The 20,277-nt window shown below is 45.7% G+C and overlaps 1 protein-coding gene across 7 annotated transcripts in view; it reads left to right on the forward strand.

Annotated features, from left to right (window-relative positions):
- Positions 1-19,546, forward strand: part of ENPP2 (ectonucleotide pyrophosphatase/phosphodiesterase 2) — a 442,632-nt gene extending 423,086 nt beyond the window's left edge. For 3 of the 7 annotated variants that reach the window (XM_078686841.1, XM_078686842.1, XM_078686845.1), the window contains 2 exons: positions 14,275-14,325; positions 18,669-18,982. In XM_078686841.1, the coding sequence (XP_078542967.1) occupies positions 14,275-14,325; positions 18,669-18,839 (222 nt within the window). In that variant the 3' untranslated portion in view covers positions 18,840-18,982. Of the gene's footprint in view, positions 1-14,274; positions 14,326-18,668 lie in introns of all 7 variants that reach the window. The other 4 variants (XM_078686843.1, XM_078686847.1, XM_078686846.1 and 1 more) reach the window with 3 other exon arrangements.
- Positions 19,547-20,277: the final 731 nt, after the last annotated feature.

Consider the following 20,277-nt stretch of genomic DNA (forward strand, 5'->3'; position numbering starts at 1 on the left):
TTTACATAAAAACTATTACCAAGTTAATTTTACTGCTTTGGCACAGGGTACATGAGGGAGGAAGGGCAAAGTGATGTAAAATTAAACTTAGGAAAATGTGTTTTCTGTACTGGCTTAGTGTGTCAGTTGACAGCAAGTCCTGATATAAGGCAGTTACAAGGGATCCCCTAACACTGTGGCAGGAGCTTTGTCTGTTGAGTTTTGAGGCGAAGACATTAGAACTGAGCTTTATTTAGTTATGCACATTATTGAGACGTGCTTTGATTGCAAAGTTTCAATGACCTGTCTAGTGGGACTTTGTAGCTGTCGGAAAGGATTGGACATAGAGATGATCCCGATGAGCCAGCTTATGCTGGGAATCCTAGGGGAGGTATACATTTTTCAAATTCAGCAGGGTCATATTTAGGTAACTAAAATCTTCCAGTCTGCAAGGGTATACAAGAAGGGATTCGAAAGGTAAATTTTTGCAGCGTGAATCTTTCTGGATTCACTATGCTGTGCATTATTCCGCGGTCTTGTGGTTGGGTCCGGATTCGTAGTCTTTTCTTCTTTTTTTTTTTTTTTTTTTTCTCTTAGCCCAGGTGGGCGTCGGCGTCACACCCCCTTGGGTGTATTTCCGGTGACGTCGGCATGCTTCCTGCGGAAGCTCCCACTCTTGGGCGCCATCTTCGGATTCTTTTTTTCCGCGGTCGGGTCTGGATCGTTCCCGTTTGGGCTCCAGACATTTTTGGAGAAAGAAGAAAGAAAATACTGAAAAGACGAGGAGAAGTCATCTGAAGACTCCAGGGGACTTCATCGATGAAAGGTCAGCAAGGAGAAGGCGTTTTTCATCGAGATCCTCGACGACCGTCGACGAACACGCAACCAGAGAGGCCCTGGACGCTCGATGATGGACAACACGCCGTTCAAGTTCTGCCGTAACTGCCACCACAAGTACGCGCAGAAGGACCAGCACCCGGTATGCAACCTTTGCCTACCGGTGAACCATGAAAGCGGAGACTGCAACGCCTGTTCCGCCTTCGCCCCGAAGACCCTTCGTGTGAGAGAGAGGCAGAGGGTAGCACACGCCACCCTGCAGGGGAAGGCCCCGACTCCGTCACTCTACGAGCTGGGGATGTCCTCCGAGGAAGAAGACAACGCTGCCGCCGAAGACGACAGCTACACGGTCGTAGAGACCGATTACACGAAGACTTCTGACAAGGTAGGAGACTCTTCGGCCCCCAAGAACCCGAGAGACTCTGAGTCTAGAAAAATCGAGGGCAAGACCCCGAAAGCGCCGACGCCAAAAAAGGCGGCGTCCGCGACTACTCCCAGGCCCAGCGGATCCTCCGAGAAGGAGTCCCCGGCGCCGAGAGCTGCTGATCAGCAGAAAACGTCGAAAATCGTCCCCGAAAAGGATCGATCGACGCCGAGGGAGAAAGACCCAAAACTGACGACGACAACCAGAGACCCAAAATCCGGTTCGACGTCGAAAACTTCGACACCGAAAGGCACGGCGACGAGCCATCCGCCGAAAAGAACGGCCGACCCATCCGACGCGGAACACGCGGCCGAGATGGAGAAGAAGAGAAGGCGCCTCGAGGCAGAAATGGAGAACATCATGCAGCGGAAGAAAGATTTCAACGCTAAGATGAAAGCCTTCACGATCCCTCACAAGACCAAGCCACCGGTGGTGGAGGCGGTCGAGGAGGAAGATGAGATCGCCGAAGTCGCCGAGGAACAAGACCAGGACGTCGAGGTGATTGACGACCAGGAGGAGTATGAGAATCCCTACGATAGTTACAACTATGGGGAGGAAGAGGAAAGCAGGACGGACACAGAGTCGGCACCCTCTGACCTACAGGAGGTAGATTACATAGATGTCGACACCGACAGCCCGGAGGAGGTGGTCGACACTTACCCCTCGAGGCCCTCGCCGCCGGACGACATCGGGGCCTACAACTCGGTGATACAATCTGCCGCAGCAGCTTTCAAGCTCAAGCTCGACGAAGAGAAGCAGAAAGCAGACTTCCTTCTAGAAACATTGCTCCCAACACAAACGAGGAGCCAATTCCTTCCAATGCTCGAAAGGGTCTTGGCTCAGGGGAAGGAAGCATTCAGGGAGCCCGCAACATGCAAGGCAGTAACTCCCAGAACTGAGAAGAAGTACAAACATTCCACAAAGGACCCGGCCTACATTCAGGGCACGGTCTCCGCAGACTCCATTATCACGGCCACAGCAAGGAGGAGGGCTAACGTACCCACTACCTCGGGCCCGCCACCGGATAAGGAGAGCAAAAGGATGGATCTGGTGGGCAGAAGGATCGAACGGAATGCCGCGACCCACTGGTGCATGGCTAATTCCAACGCCCTGATAAACAGGCTGTTGGAGGGGCTGGGGCAGTTGGTGAAGGACCTGCCCCAGGATGCCAGGCAGAAGGCCGAAAAGCTGGTTGAAGAGGGAAAAAATGCGGCAAATTCTTGCCTTAAGACGGCCCTGGATGGGGCAGACACAGCCAGCAGGCTCATGATGATGGGTGTCACGGAAAGGATGCACGCCTGGCTCAGGATCTCAGGTTTCATACCGGAGGTGCAACACAGCATCCTGAACACACCGTTCAACGGCAACACGCTTTTCGAAAAACAGTTGATGAAACGCTCAGTCAACTGAAAAAACGAAACACCAAGATCCATGGGAGCATTGCAGTTCAGAGGGAACAAGAAGGGCACCCCGTCACGGAGGCCCGGCGGGAGAGGCGGAAACCAGCCAGGTACATCACACCAGGCTTTCCAGCAAACGCACCAGGCAGACTCGCAGGCTCAGCATGGTCAGCAGAAGCAGTCCTTGCAGTACCAACAAAGAGGCCAGTCCTTTCGAGGGAGAAATGGACGGGGACAAAATAGAAGAGGGGGGCAGCAGCCCGCCTCTAAGTGACTTAAAAAAACTCTGTGTGCCCGCCCACAAAAAAGATCCCAGGGGGCAGCACGTACAGATGGGTCAAGACAAACTAGACACCTACGACCACATGACACCAGTGGGAGGAAGATTAAGATTTTACCTCCGAGAGTGGAGAGAAATCACATCAGACAAATGGATCCTCAACATTATCCAATTCGGATACTGCATAGAGTTGGAGGGGAGGCCAACAAGCAGAAAACCAAAAAGAAAAACACTAGCAAGCAAGCAGCTGCAGTGTCTTCAGGAGGAGGCAAAGGAACTCCTGCGAAAGCAGGCCATAGAACGGGTACCCCTCAAGGAAAGAAACACAGGAATATACTCAACGTACTTCCTGGTACCAAAGGTAGACGAGACAATGAGACCCATTCTGGACTTACGGTTCCTGAACAAATTCATAAGAATGCAAAAATTCAAAATGACCTCCCTGCAAGAGGTGCTCCCACAATTGCAGACCGGGGACTTCATGGTCACAATAGACCTCAAAGACGCCTACCTGCAAATCCCAATGAACAGAAAGCGCAAACACATGCTCAGGTACACCATTGGAGAAAGCCACTACCAGTTCACGACACTCGCCTTCGGACTAAAATCAGCACCAAGAGTTTTCACAAAGGGCCTCACAGCAGTCGCAGCACACCTACGAAGGCAAGGAATACACGTATACCCTTACCTGGATGACTGGCTGGTGAAAGCAAACTCATACCAGAAATGCAAGCAGCACGCACATACAGTGACGAGCACGCTCATAAACCTGGGATTCTCCATCCATTGGAAGAAATCATCAATGGAGCCGGAACAGGTCAAGATCTTCCTGGGAGCACAGATCAACACCTTACAGGGCAAGGTGTTCCCCAGCGAGAAGAGGGCGCTGGTGAAGGAAACTCGCCTCTACCGGAAGGGACAAGCTCGGACAGTGAGGACTGCGAGCAAGATCATGGGCATGATGGCATCATGCATCCACCTGGTACCAAATGTACGACTCCACATGAGACCCATTCAAGAATGGCTACAGGAGCAATGGTCACAAGCTACAGGCGGTTGGGAGGATCTAGTGGTTGTAACGCACGCAGTGCAGAAGGAGATGGCATGGTGGACCATGGAGAACATAACAAAGGGAAAGCCTCTAACGCCCCCAACGCCAACAGTGACCATCACCACAGACGCATCCCTGAAGGGATGGGGCGCTCACATGGAGGAGCTCAAGGTGAGGGGACTGTGGACGACAACAGATGCGGCAAAGCACATCAATTACCTAGAACTGAAGACAATCTTCCTTGCACTGAAAGCCTTTCAAACAAGACTGTACAAACACAAGGTATTGATACCAACAGACAACACCACTGCGATGTTCTACATCAACAAGCAGGGGGGCACACAGTCATCACCGCTTTCAACGCTGGCGCAGGAGATATGGAGATGGGCCATCCCTCTCAAGATAGACCTGCTAGCCATACACCTACCAGGGAAGGACATCATACAAGCCGATTGGCTCAGCAGGCAGACATCGGCATCCCACGAGTGGGAGCTCAATGCTCAGGAGACAAGGTACCTGTTCGACAGGTGGGGGACACCATCGGTGGACCTGTTTGCCACACGCCAGAATGCAAAATGCCAAAACTTCGCATCCAGGCAGCCCGAGGAGGGGTCACTGGTGAATGCCCTATGGATAGATTGGTCAAGGACATTTGCTTACGCCTTTCCCCCGATACCACTGATGCACAGAGTGCTGAGCAAGTGCAGAGCGAGCAACATGACACTGATACTGGTCGCACCACAGTGGGCGAGGCAGACATGGTACTCGCAGGTCATGGAGATGACACAGTGTGCACCCCACAGATTCAGCAGGAGGAAAGACCTACTCTCCATGCAGAACGGAGAGGTACTACATCCAGAGCCAGAGAGCATGAGCCTAGTAGCGTGGCTCCTGAGGACATAGAGTTCGCACATTTGAGACTACCAGAAAGCACCCTGAGGGTACTTCGGGAGGCACGAAGGCCCAGCACTCGAAAGTGCAGGAGCTTCTTCACATCACAGGTGGTGAAGAGATTCCTAGAAGGAGCGAAAAGGATCGCACCACCCAAGCGGGTGCCGCCACCTGCATGGAACTTGAACACAGTCCTAACGGAACTCATGAAAGAGCCCTTTGAACCACTTCACAAGGCCTCCCTAAAGATGCTAACTATGAAAACAGTCTTCCTGGTTGCAATAACGTCCTTACGCAGAGTAAGCGAGCTTCAAGCGCTGACGCTACAAGAACCCTACATACAAATACACAATGATAGAGTTGTGATGAGGACTGACCCACACTTCATGCCGAAGGTGGTATCCAAATTTCACATGAACCAGTCTATACAGATACCGAGTTTTTTCCAAAAACCAACAACTAGCGCAGAGCGAGCTCGGCACACCCTGGACGCCAGAAGGGCAGTCATGCACTACATTGAAAGGACAAAGGGACACAGGAAAACAAAACAGTTTTTTGTGTCATTCGCAAACAGCTTCATGGGGAAAGCAGTAACCAAAAAGACCATTGCACGATGGATCGCACAGACAATTCAACTCTGCCACAAGCGTGCAGGACAAGAGCTGGCAGAGGGGACACGTGCCCACTCCACCAGGAAGAAGGGCTCTACAATAGCCTTCCTGGCTAACACACCCATAGAAGACATATGCCTGGCGGCAACATGGGCTTCGGTGCACACGTTCACGAAGCACTACTGTGTGGACATACAAATGAACAAGGAAGCTCAAGTTGGACAGAAGGTGCTACAGCACATATTCAACACCCAACGCTCATCTTCCACCCAGCCGCCACAGAGATGAGAAACCGCTACAAAATCTATGCACAGCATAGTGAATCCAGAAAGATTCACGCTGCAAAACGAATAGTTTTCTTATCTGTCGGTGTAGTTTTGCAGCTTGAAGATCTTTCTGGATTCACTAGCGAACCCACCCACCTCCGCCAGAAAGATGAGGCTGGAGAGGGAAGAGGTGGTTAACTAAAGAAAGGAATTTAAAAGTACAAAGCGGTAAATACCAACTAAATAGAACATTGCCATTACTTCGGAAACGAAAGAAACACGGAAAAAAAGAACCCGAAGATGGCGCCCAAGAGTGGGAGCTTCCGCAGGAAGCATGCCGACGTCACCGGAAATACACCCAAGGGGTGTGACGCCGACGCCCACCTGGGCTAAGAGAAAAAAGAAAAAAAAAAAGAAAAGACTACGAATCCGGACCCAACCACAAGACCGCGGAATAATGCACAGCATAGTGAATCCAGAAAGATCTTCAAGCTGCAAAACTACACCGACAGGTAAGAAAACTATTCGTTACTGTTATGCCCAGAGCTGCGTAATAATAGCCACCGCCATTTGAAGAAACAATAAAGTGAAGAACTCAGTAAGAACTCAGATTGCCCCTGGCATTAGTACAAATATCTCCTCTCAACCTTGATTCATGTTCCCCACATCCAATTTTGAGATTTCCGGCAGCTCATCCCCTCTCTCCTCTTTTGTAAGTGCTATTTGAAAAGAAAATTTGCATTGGTCTGCAAAGTTGAAGACTGTGTATAATAGTGAGCTGCGGCAGATAAGGTTCTTACCAGACATTTGCTGTTGCAGACTCCAGGCGAGAGTAAGTAACGCAGTCCTTCAGCATTTTATCATACAGCTTATACTTTCCCAAGTAAAACTGTGTGTTTGTTGGACAACATAAACATATGAACTGTGCAAGACTCACTTCACACAAACATCTGGATATGTTGGCCAAAGTCCTATTAGCTCACAGTGCAACATCTGTACCCCTAGCCTGACATGGTAACAAATGGACGTGCAACTTAAGAACATGACAACTCTCACTCCCTGGGAAATCATGTCAACAGATCTACAACAACTTAGCTTAATCAGTTATACATACCCTAAGTGATACACAAGAAATACATGGTAAAACCTTTCTATATTTATTGAAGCACTGTGATTCTTGAGTAAAATACTTGTGCAGCAATAATCAATAGAAGGATACTGAATAATGTGATTAGCATTGTGAGAATGGTGAAGAAGATAAACAGTTCAACCATTCTGCTTATTACAAAGTAGGTAAGTGTCATCAAGCAGCCCATCCTGTGGGAGAGCTGGGCAGCATCCCTCGCATGACGTAAACAGGAATCACCTGGGCTGGAATTCCGGCATGCGTCGGCCATTTAGTGCCATGAAATGGATCTCTGTTTAAACTAAGGATTGATGATGTATATATCATAACATCATCCATATTACCATGCCGAAATGCCAGTCTGGCCACTGTTCATTCTATTGTGATAGCTCAGTCGCCGAACGGCCAAAACAACAGCAGTTTGCTTGTTGAACTTAGCCCTTGTACAATATATGTAAGGTTTCTGATAGTGTGCCTATGAACTGGAATTGAAAGCTAAGCACAGTTCAGTGAATATTATCCTTTATTTGCCCACAAATAAATGTGTGTCAAATGTCCTCATGTTTAAGGCGAGAAGGCAAATTAAGAACATGCTCCCACGCCTCAATAGAATCTAGACTTGACAAAATTACACAAGACCTATACCAACTCAAGTCTGACCTACAGAGACTAATAAATATCACGTCAGAGCTGGTCTGTAACGGATGGCCAAAAAGGACTCCAGAAAGTAATAGACATCCCACTCACAGCTACCACAAACAGGCACTCCTTTCAACAGGTTGGCAACCATCTCACTAAGCACTCTCACAAGATGGCAATCTATACCCTACCACAACGCCCCCATGAGGCTGGACAGGCCTAAGCATTCGCTATCGGACAATGACATACACTCCCTTCTCCTCACATATAATTCGGCACTCCACGAAAACCCAGAAATCCTGACTCCCATACTAACAATTGCCCCAAACCCATACAGAGAGCCTAGGCCTAACTCCAGAGAAGTAAATAAGTCCAACCTTAAGCAGGTCCCCATTGTATCGACAACCTCAGTCGACACCAAACCACACCTGAAATGCATGCTTCTAAATTGCAGATCGGCCATGAAACATGCAGTGGACATTGCTGACCTCATCCTTGCCCACAAGCTTGACTCCTAACAGAAACATAGCAAAAAAACTCTTCTGCACCAATCTTAGACATATTAGTTCCGCCGAGCTATGACATTATAAGATTAGACAGACCGAATGGACTAGGTGGAGGCATTGCCGGCATATATCACAGTGATCTTGCGGTGAAACTGTTGCAAACCGTCGAGTTATCCGCTGGTGAATACCTTTGCATAAACATTGCGAGTAACAACAAACCACTATGTACACTACATGTGATCTACCACCCTCTACGTGACAACCTCTCATTCATCGAAAAAATCATGGAAATCATTACTACCAACGTAGGACAACACTGCTCCCAGATCTTCCTCGGAGACTTCAATCTTCATTGGAACGATCCTATTGATCCCTCAGTTAACAGCCTAAAATCTTTTCTAGTGGACCTTAACCTGAACCAAATCTGTGACAGCCCTACCCACAACCTGGTTGCGACCCTGTACCTACATAGCTAAAGCAAACGCCATTCAACTCTAGTCTATCATCCCATGCGACTGGACAGATCACCACTGCATCACCTTTCTCATCACTGAATCAATGAGGACACACAAACCACAACTTAAGAAACCCAGACAATATAAAAGAATCACTCCTAACATGGACCTTAATAACTTGACATCCCGCAGCAATAACATTTTGCCTCCTCCAGGGGACATGTCTGATGTCAATGACCTTACAAACCACTACAACAACTCCATGACAACCATTCTTGATACCGTTGCGCCCTTACAGCTAAAAAGACTATCCAGTAGAGACTCCAAACCATGGTAAAACGGGCGCTTAAATGAAGAAAGACGCAATGTGAGACTAGCCGAATGAGTGTGGAGATCCTCGCCGTCCCTAGAACACCTCAAGCACCTGCGATCACTGAAGAACGCCTACAATATTCACATCAGAAACTCCAAAGCAAATTTCTTCAGAGTTCAACTAGACAAAGCCAAAAATCGTCCAAGAAAACTGTTTTAAATGATCAAACATCAATCTACTCAAAACCCCAACCCCTGCACAATGGAATCCCTTCTGCTGCCAAACTGCAATATATTTGCATCCGTCTTTCTTGAAGAGTCCAAAAAGATTGAAAGTGATCTCCAGACAGCAATTGAGCTCCTCCCGATTATACCCCCCGAATAGCCCAGGCCAGCATATTATTGTTCAGCACCCAGACCTACATGGACTCTCCCTCAAAACCAACGCGTTGTGGGACACTTTCAAAACCTTTGATGAAAATGCCATTCTTAACAACACTTAAACCGTCAAACCACTTCTGCGACCCACTACCAGCTAACCTCTTCAATGAGATTAAAACCTTTTTACTCCATCTCTGGACTAAGATAGTAAATGCTTCACTACTCCAAGGGGCTTCACCAGACTGCCTAAAATCAGGGTAGGTAACCCCCATTCTAAAAAAAACCACAGCGAATCATACGAACCCAGATAACTTAAGTCCCATCTCCACCATTCCCTATCTGGCAAAGCTCCTTGAGAAATGCGTACATATCCAGCTATGCAATCACATTGATCAGTTTCACCTTATTGACCAATTCCAATCTGGTTTTCGTCCGGGTCACAGCACGGAAACAGTCCTTACCCACATAGTAGATGACGCACTTAAAATGCTGGGTCAGAACAAATCTTGCCTCCTAATCCTCCTAGACTTATCCTCAGCCTTCAACACAGTCAAACATGACAACCTCCTTGAATTACTTGAACCCAGAATGGGATTATCAGGGGTTGTCCTAAATTGGTGTGCCTCATTTCTACACAACAGAACTCAAAGAATTATGGTTAACTAATCATTGTCCACTACCACTCCTGTCACTTTAGGGCTCCCACAGGGGTCCACCTTCTCACCTACTCTCTTTAACCTGTTCATGGAGCCTTGACCTGAAATTCTCCAATGTACAATACCACATGTATGCAGATGACACCCAACTAGACCTTAAAATCTCCTCCCCTGAGGATATCCGGCTACTCAACACAACTCTCCAAAAAAAAAAAACTGGCTAACCAGAAACCACCTTAAACTCAACAAGCTCAAAACCGAATTCCTCTTAATTGCCCCACCAAAAAGATCCCTCGAAATCGAAGTAGGATGAAACACCTAACCGTTTTCAACTGCATTCCACACATTATAGATTCCACACGATCACTAGGAATTACACTTGACAAACATCTCAACATGCAAGAGCACATCAGCTCAGCCCCAAATGAGTATTCTAAGAAAAATAAAACCCTTCCTCCCCTACGAAGACCTTAAATCAGCAGTGCCAGCGCTAGTTATCCCCAGATTAGAATATGGGAGTGCTACCCTATGTGGTCTGCCACGATCCAGGTTGGCTCCATTAAGGGCATCCCTTAACTCTGCTGCAAGGCTTATCACTGGATTGATAAGGTACAGCCACATCACTCTAGATCTGAAGGCACTAAACTGTCTCCCTTATGAGGCAAGGATTCAGATGAAAATAGCTTGCATGACCCACAAAGCCCTACACATTAATACACCGAAGTACCCAGCTGACAAACTGGAACTGTCCGGCGGTGGCAGATCATCTAGAAGCACCAGTACTTTACAGTTGAAACCTCAAAAATTTCAAAAGAAGAAAACCTACAACCGAGCCTTCTCCGGATTGGCCCCTAGAATCTGGAACTCCCTGCCCCCTGAAATCAGACTGATCCCTTCAACCACTTCATTAAAAAAAGAACTCCAACTGCTTTTAATGAACAAATCTCTACCCTGACCCCACAAACTTATTCTCTGGATACTGATCTGACCAGCTGTTCTCCAACCAGGGCTTGCACGCCGTCTAAGTACTGGTTTATAACTCACTGTCTCACTCCTGATTGCAAAGGACATCGTCATCGTTTGTTTCTTGGTTATCTATTTTCTACTTATTTAACTAATCTGTAAAGCGCTCTGATACCCTGTAGGGTCAAGTTCGCGCTATATAAAACTTTATAAAAAAATAAATAAAATATCAGGGCCTAAGGGGGGGGGAGGGGGAGGGTTGGGGGGCTAAATTGCCAACTTCCAACAGGCAAAGTTGCATTTAATAGTTCATGCATAGAGGCATCTGAAATCTAAATTCAGCCCTAAGCATCATAAATGAATGTTAACGGATGACATGTACTAGCATTTATGTAAATGCAGACGTTTTCTGTGTGTTACTAAGTTTGGCAGCTGCAGACACACAGGTACAGGGAGATTTTGTTATTACATTTTCTCAAACGGTCACAATACTTCTCCATTATTCAGCGCAATCTTACCATGTTTCAGTAATAAGTCGATCTCCATGTGCAGCAATGGCTAATGGGGCGCTTACTCAAAAAAGCTAGTGGGGGGCTCGCTCACAGAAGTTAATGGCTGGTTAGGGGCTGATCCATTGCCATTCTCGGTGTACGTTGAGGAGATGAGATCTGGCAGACCTCTAAATCTGTCTGTGGCAAAACCAAAATAAAGGGCCTCCTTTCCCACAAAGTGTTTTTTAGGTCTCGCCTCTCAATGCGCATGCGCATTGAGCGGAGCGAGACTATAGGGGCTTAAACAGCGTTTAACCAAGCACACGATTCCACTGGCGATTCCTTGCAGTGCTTGTGCTTTTTAGGTCATTGCGCAAGCGCAAGCCCTAAAAAGCGCGTGCACAATGCCACCAGCCGCCTGCCTGCCTCGCATTACCACATCAAAGGCAGCCCAGCCTCCCTCCCACAAGCTTATCAGCGTGCGCTCATCCCCTAATTATTCACGGCCGGCCGGCCGTACTTTCAGTTTCACGGCCGCCGGCCGTGTCTCCTTTTATGCATCTACTTTGGTTTACATTTCTCTTCTCGTGTTTCCCTTTGCTCCCCCTCCCACTGAGCCTTGTCCCTCTCCTCATTCTCCACCCACGTCACTTTCCTCTTGCATTACACTGTTTGCTACCTCTCATTTTATCTGCTTTAGATCCTTGCACAACAAGTACCACCATTGCCTACGTAACGTTTGTTCTTGTGTTATAGCGTGTGCACTTTATTGCAGTATCAAACCTCTTCTTGTACTTTGTACACTTTTGTAACCTGCACCCATGTCCCTTATTCCTCCTACCGTGTACCGTTCATCCCCTAATTATTCACGGCCGGCCGGCCGTACTTTCAGTTTCACGGCCACCGGCCGTGTCTCCTTTTATGCATCTACTTTGGTTTACATTTCTCTTCTCGTGTTTCCCTTTGCTCCCCCTCCCACGGAGCTTTGTCCCTCTCCTCATTCTCCACCCACGTCACTTTCCTCTTGCATTACACTGTTTGCTACCTCTCATTTTATCTGCTTTAGATCCTTGCACAACAAGTACCACCATTGTCTACGTAACGTTTGTACTTGTGTTTTAGCGTCTGCACTTTATTGCAGTATCAAACCTCTTCTTGTACTTTGTACACTTTTGTAACCTGCACCCATGTCCCTTATTCCTCCTACCGTGTACCGTTTGCTACCTCTTGCATTTGTGCCCACCATTGTCGTCCTGCCTCGCAAACTTAACCCTTCCTCCAAGCAAATTCCGCGCTACATAAAAGGCATTAAGAATGCTATAACCCCACGCTGCACGTATCTCAGCCACCCTTCTCCTCCCTCCCCCACCCACAAGACTGCACCAACCTCCCAGTGCGTCCATCGTATCACCCGCCCCTGAGGGGCCCCCTGTTTAGCTACGGCTTTGTTTCCTGTATAGCGCCTCCTTCTCTCTCCCCCCCCTACCCCCCCCCCCCCCACCAGACAGCACTTCAAATGCTATAGGTGTCACGTTCGCGAAAGTTATAACTATTGGCATTGTAAATGACAAAGCTATCAATTTAGCTATTTTAAAAACCAACACATAAATAAAATAATTGTCATTTACAAGACCAATAGCTCCAACTTTTCTAATGCGAGGCCTATTGCATTTCCAATGCTTGTTTCTTTTTGGTAAAGAGTTACTTAACTGCACTGTCAATGAATAGCAATTACTCAAAGTGAAAACATAAATAGTTCCAAAAACAAGGACTTGTGCAACACAAGTAATATTTAGATGTAAAAGTGCCACTCATCCTTGGACTCTGAGAGGAAAAGAGCAGAAATGGGGTGAAGAATGAGTGTTTTCAAAGAAGAATGCACTACATGAGAGTGCATCGGGAGCCAAGAGGATGTAGAGCCAAGAGGATGTAGGCGATAAAGAAGCAGACTGGAAGCCAGGATAGAGCAGCAGATTGGGCAGAGATGTGGGAGTTGGCAGCCAGGAAAAGAGTAACTGAACTGGTAGGAAGAAGGCATGGTATATATCAAGAGCCGAGGCAGGGTAGAGTGTGCCGTGCAGTGCTTAATTTGATCCGGTGGTTTCCGCTGCTCATCACCGGCACTTAATCATCACCAGTGCTTTTCATGAGCACCACATTCATTTATGGCATGGCACGGGTAGATTAAGTGATTTGCCCAGAATCACAGGATGTTGAGCCGATGCCAAGACTCGAACCTGTTTCCCCAGCTCCAAAGTTGGCAGTTCTGGCCATTACGCCACAACCTCTCCCCACTTTCATGGTTAGTAGTTGGTTCTGTTTTAGGTGGTGCTAACAGGAGAAATCGGCTGGTGCAAGCTGCCCCCTGATGAGAGCCCCAGCACGTATTTTTCTACAAATTAACCACTGGAGCTGTGGATTTGGAGAGAGGAGACAACAGGGTCACAGACTGCACATAAACTGTGCTGGTGAACGGGGAGGAAGAGAAAAGCTATTGAACTGAGCATGAAAGCTAAACGTTGCAGGTATGGGAAGTAGCAAGAGGAAGGAAAAGTAAGAGGAGGATGGAACTGCAGGGGAAAGTCAGACCTAGTAAGTGTGTGTGTATGTGTGTGCGTGGGGTGGGGTGGGGTGGGGTGGGGTGGGGCGGGGCGGGGCGGTCTGGGCAAGTCTGCAAAAAAAAGTTGCATCTCGGTTTTCCCCCCTTAAGACCCAAAAAGTAAATGGAATTATTTTGCAAACCAGAAACTTTGCAGAATTTACTCGGTAATAAAACCTCGAGAATAAGATCATGACTTTATTTGATGGCCCTCCATTAATATTTAAATTTGAAGCCTTCTTAATTTGGTTGGCTAACAAAAGCAAACTGGAATATGCATGGCAATAAATGTCTTGAATACTGTTAGCAATTTATATCTACATTCCTCTGCATGGTATCGGTCCGCTACTCCACACTCCAGAACAAAATGATGAGTAGAAAACATCTTCTGTTTTTTTCATGTATAGTTTGCCAGACCCGGCTCCCAGAGCTCTTCTAAAGTCAGGTCAAAGGGGATGGTTCGTATATTTCCTCCTCTTTTTTACGTACAACTTTGTCATAGTTAAACTATGATTGGCATTGGCTTGGCCTCATAGCTTGTACTAATAACTTTGCACAACCAGCATGGTATACTCCAAAGTGCTAAAATAAGCTGCCATTTTCTTTAAGCTGCTTAATATTTAAATTGCTTTTCTTTTCTTATTTGTTGTCTTTCCAGGTTGCCTGCTCCAAAAGCGACTTTGCATCTTATCTGCTATTTTAAAAAGCATTTTGGGAATGATATCTATATCTTTTCTATGTTCTTTCTACATGAAACGAAGTTTCTTTTCCTCTGCTTAAATCCTGTACCTGCTTTGGCAGTAAGACCATGATCTATTTCATGTGAGATATTCATGTCAACCACTTTATTGCCTGACCATTTAATGGTGGTGTTTAGGGATTTGCTGGCAGAGCAGCATATTGATGTCCCAAAGCATTCCCTTGTTAAACGTTTCATCATCTCCGTTTTAGTTCCTTATTTTACTAATTTAGATGTGTAAATTCGTTATTTTTAATGTTTGACGTTTTAAGTTTTTGTGATGTTTTTCTTCTATATATAACTTGTAATCTTTATTAGTTTATCACATTTTATGTGATAAAATTAAAAGTAGTAAAACATTCCAAGGCGACTACTTAATGTTAAGCACTCAATTTTTCCCCTCACACTATAAGCCCAGCCTGTACAATGCGTCCTCACAGAACGTGGCCAGCTGTGTCTTTTTAGCAAATTAAAAACTATGAATATCCATCTGGCCAACATCATAAAAGAAGTTTCCATCTCAAACTCTTTGTAGAAGTCTTCTGACCATAGCCAGAGCGGCACCAAACTGATTAATATAATGTCTTGTGCGCCTGAAATGGTTCATTATTTTCATATCCAAGATCACACATCTTTCCCATACCTTCTGATGTAATTCAAAGAAAAGGCACTACAATATTCTCTTTGAACATCTCACTGGCTCACAGGTCCTCATAACACACTTGTTAATTATGCAACCTGCAAACAGTGTGTGTCCCAGAGGGAAATGTGTCACCTACCTATCACCAAAAGGATAGAACAGACAACTTCTGCTACAGCAACACATCCAGCCGTCAGACGTGATCCATTTTTTTTCAAATAACCTTTAAAAGGAGTACTGCTAATGTCGTAGTTTTGCAGCTATATGCTCCTAAGGAAATATCTGGACGAGACCAGACTTTGTAGGCACATTTAGGACAGAAAGGAGAGCTCAACCTCCAGAAAAAAAACAGTGAAATTAAAAACATTTAAATTGAAGAGTCCAGAGTAAGATGAATATGAACAGAAACATCTCCAAGTCGTCCAATTTAGTGCAATTCCATTTGGCAGCTTTGATATTCTGCACAAGTACATTGCAGTTGTATAATTTTAGAATTATTATGAAATGCTCCACCTCAACTAAGAAGTTTGGAGATAGGACAGGTCTTCGGCAATAGTTTCAAACTCATTGCATCCTCTGCGTACTTAAATGATTGATATTTAGCTTGAAGTCTGAGCAAAGAAGATTCAAGATGTTGAAGAGATGCTGATTTAGTGATCAATCAAAGAATTGTGAAGCATGCTACTCATCCGTGAGGGTCTCAAGGTGCTGGGGGAAGGGGAGTGCAGCTCCGTTACAGCCAAAGAGACAGGTCTTGAGGCTCTTGATGAAGGTGTGCAGAGGCGGGAGCGTCTGATATCGGGAGTTTGTTCGAAGGTCTTTGCCGTGATGTGGTAGAAGGCTCATCCACCCTCTCTGGCTCTGCTTTTGTGCAGGGTTTCGGCAAGGACATGGTCGGCGAAGTGGGTAGTTTCTCTGGGGTACATGGAAGGAGACTCTTTCGTTGAGGTATTGGGGTCCGGTGTTGTGGAGGGAATTGTAGGCATGGGTGAGTAACTTGAAGGTTACTCTCTTCTCGACGGGGAGCCAGTGGAGGTCTTGCAGGTGTTGGGTGATGTGTTCAAGTCGTGGGATGCCGAGGAAGAGTCTGGCCGTGGTGTTCTGGATAGTCTGGAGTTTGCGGAGCAGGGATTTGTTGATTCCAGCATGAAGGGTGTTCTCGTAGTCCAGTCTGCTTGCTATGAGTGCCTGGGTGATGGTCTTTCTGGATACGGGGAGGACTCATTTGAAGGTCTTGCGAAGGATGCAGAGGGTGTTAAAGCAGGTGAAGGCAACGACGTTGATCTGTCGGGTCATGGTGAGGGAGGCGACGAGTATGATGCGGAGGTTCCTGGCGTGGTCCGTGGGAGGGTGGTTGCCCAGGGAAGTAGACAACCAGGTGTGGTTCCATGCAGATGGGGTGGGTCCGAGGACAAGAACTTCTGTCTTCTCTGAGTTGCGCCTCTGGCAGCTGCTGCTCATCCAGGATGCAACGTCTTTCATTCCTTCCTGGAAGCGGAGTCTGGTGGTGTGGGGATCCTTTGTGAGGGAGAGGATGAGCTGGGTGTCGTCGGCGTAGGATACTATGCGGAGTCCATGCTGTCTGACGACGGCATGGAGGGCCATGAAGATGTTGAAGAGCGTGGGCCTGAGCGATAATCCTTGGGATACTCCGCAGTTGATCCCTGTGGGTTCGGAGAAGAAGGGAGGGAGTCTTATTCTTTGGGTTCTGCCGGTGAGGATTGAGCAGAGCCAGTGTAGGGCAGTTCCCGGTATGCCGTCATCATGGAGTCTGGCGGCGGGAGTGCGGTGGGAGACGGTATCAAACGCTGCAGAGAGAGCTCGTAGGATGAGGACCATGGTGTGGCCTTGGTCGAGGAGAGTACGTATGTCGTCTTCAGGGATGAAGCACCCTGTGCTGAGCATAGTCGTGATGATCTCTAGATGACCTTCACCGACTCCTCTAACAACTCTATACACTGGTTTTATTCTTTCCTGAACGTCAAAAAACAGTCAGCCAGAGATGATCTGTTCCACCAACCTTTATCACCTACGGAACTCCTCCCCCCATGGTTCTTACTTGTGTCCAGTGTTTACATTGCATCTAAATAATCAGGGATGCCTTGGTTTCATCTTCTGTGCATCAGTGACACTGAACCACAGTGGATCACTGGACTGTGTCCTCCAACACCATAGAAAATTGCATGATTAACATGTTTTTAACAAGTGCATTGCTTTGCACTTGCACCCTATCCACAGTATCTAAACTCTATAAATAACAAGTGTTACCATTATCAAAGTTAATGAAGCCGGTTTAGGTACCTCAGAAGAAAGAAGGCAGATCCTCAAACAGATCCACAACAAGCATGTAACTTGGTGAAAGCAATCTTGCTGTCATTAAAGCTGCATGTATTACACTAATCCAGTCTTGGCCCTATCCACAATGTTGTTCTTGTCATTAGTAAAACTTTGCAAATCTTTAAATATTTGTCAAAATATTGTAGAAGATTCTTAAGTCAATTAACAAACGTCTGTTGCACACAGTCCTCACTTTCAACGTGTCCATAGTGTACAACTTAACCACTGAAGACACTGCATGAAGCCCTCTGCAGTTAATCCAGATCATCCAAACGAACGCACTGGCGCTTTGTAAGATCTAAAATTAAGGGGAAAACCGCTGCTTAACTTTTGATGCTCCGATCTACTCATACATCAACATTCCTGTTTGTTAAACCTTGTCACCCGCCCATGAAGAGACAAAAGGAGAGCAGGGGACACTTTCTTATACCCTCTAAATTCTGTCTGATGTCACCCGTGAATTAATATCTCAATTTCTATCAGCACACTCATCTGCTATAGAAATGTTGAAAAGCAACTCCTCCGCAGAGTCACAAAGCCCCAGAGGTTCAAAGATGAGGAATTTAAGAGATCGCAGAGACGCAACTTGCATGATTAAGTAGTCTCTGCGCTTTAAAGTTATATAGAAAAGGACATTTGAGCAGTTTACCTAGCATTACTTTTTAAAGAAAAAGTTAAATTAATTGGATCATTGGTGTTAATTTACATTCATAACTTGCAAAAAAGGTAGGAAATAACAGTAAGGTAAGCCAAGCACAGTTACAAACAACAGAACCAAAACATTCTTAGGTATGTGGCGTGCTTCGCAGGTCTTCTTAGTTCAAGACACTATTAGTGTTTAGATAACATGGAGGTCCTGGACATAAAGATGTTCCGCAGGCAATAATGAAGTTGAGATGCGTGATCTCACTATGGTTTCAGCACTAGACTGGTTTCTTCTTGCATCCTTCCCCCTTTCTGGGGTTTAGGTGTTCATTCAACATATATTTATGAAGGACTGAAAAGATGAAACTAATTGATTGTAAACCAGTGTTTTGTCCAGTTGACCCCTATCTTAACTGCACTTCTTGATATGTTTACTGTAGAGTTCCGACGAAGAGTCAAAGTGGGTGGAAGATCTCCTCAAGCTGCACACCGCACGAGTGCGGGACATTGAGCACCTCACTGGCTTGGACTTCTTCCGCAAAACAAGTCGCAGCTACACCGAAATACTCTTGCTAAAGACCTACCTGCATACGTATGAGAGTGAAATTTGACACCACAGCTGTACCATGCCCATCCTTTACCAACTGGTGTATATTTTTATATTGTTTTATATTTATTAATTTGAAACCAGGACATTAAAAATATTACTATTTTAATCCTCTACCAAATCTTAAATATTAAGCACATGTTTTTGTTGTATGTTTTTCTCTGATGCTTAATGTGGATGTTTGCGCTGAATACAGCTTGTAATAAGGCAGCTTATTGTTTTTGTTGACGCTTTTAAATTGTGCTGCAGGACTCGTGCCTACCTTAAGGGGAGTCCTATCCCTGCAGAGCACTGCTAATATTTAGGTACCTCTGTATTGTATGTTAATACACCGAACATGTAAAATTACATTTATTTACTGCTACTATGTGCCAAACATATTTATGCATTATAGACAAATAGAATATCAAGTATAATAAACCACACACGGTCCGTTTTAATGTTTTTACTTACTGTGTATGCATGGGGAAATGCTGGAAGCGATGAAAGAGTATTCAGTGCAACAGTAGTGTATGATTGTTGGCGAGGGGAGTTTTGTGTTCATAAGAGAGATGTGCAAAGTTAGTATTATGAGAGCAAGGTTTATGTAGTTATCAGTTACTGTCTTTCATGCGGTTTGCAGAATTTTCTCTTTTTCTTTGCATAAGCCCAAGTGTGGTTTTTCCTTGGTGTTTGTCATATATGCAATAAAACATGCCTCAAATAACAAAATAACTGCTTTTCACACTTTCCTTCTTTCATATACCTATTCACGAAATATGTAGATAAAAGCTTGAAGAGCAGTATTTTGTATGTGAGGATATATTGCTTTCCTTGACTGGTGACCGGTCACTCTTGAGAGAGAGGTGCACAAACTTACACTTGCATGCAAAATTAGGAAATTAAGAGTATGCAATACTTTGGTCACTTCTTGTCTGCACAGCTGTCCCAGCAAAAGTTTTAAATTGGTTCATCCCCTTTGAACTATGGATTTCCTTTTTTAAAAGTTGAACAGAAAAATACTCAATTGTAAAACCACACTTTTATTTAGTATTTACAAGATAAAGTACTGGGGAGGAGCTAGAGCTGTTATACAGTGGGTCTTTGAACGGGAGAAAGCGGATATTTCCCCAGCATAAAATGGATTCTGCTAGATTTTCAAAATGGATGCCGCATTAAATGGGATAGTAATGGTGCTTGGTGAAGTACTGGGAGCAGTACTAGCTACCCTGCCCTGTCACTCCTTGGACACATGAGACCATTGGAGAAATATTTGATTCTGTTTAATAAAACTGGGCATTCGAGAAGCAATGGTTCACAGAGGACAGTGAGTCCTATAAAAACGCTATTGTTGGAACTTTTTTTAGAATTATATTTAGAACCCAAATTAAATAGTTTAGTTAGCATGGTAAGTATGGTGCAGGACAACATATAGTGATTTCGTAACAATTGTTTTGTTCATT

The sequence above is a fragment of the Lissotriton helveticus genome, chromosome 4_1 (genome assembly GCF_964261635.1).
Source record: "Lissotriton helveticus chromosome 4_1, aLisHel1.1, whole genome shotgun sequence".
NCBI lineage: Eukaryota > Metazoa > Chordata > Amphibia > Caudata > Salamandridae > Lissotriton > Lissotriton helveticus.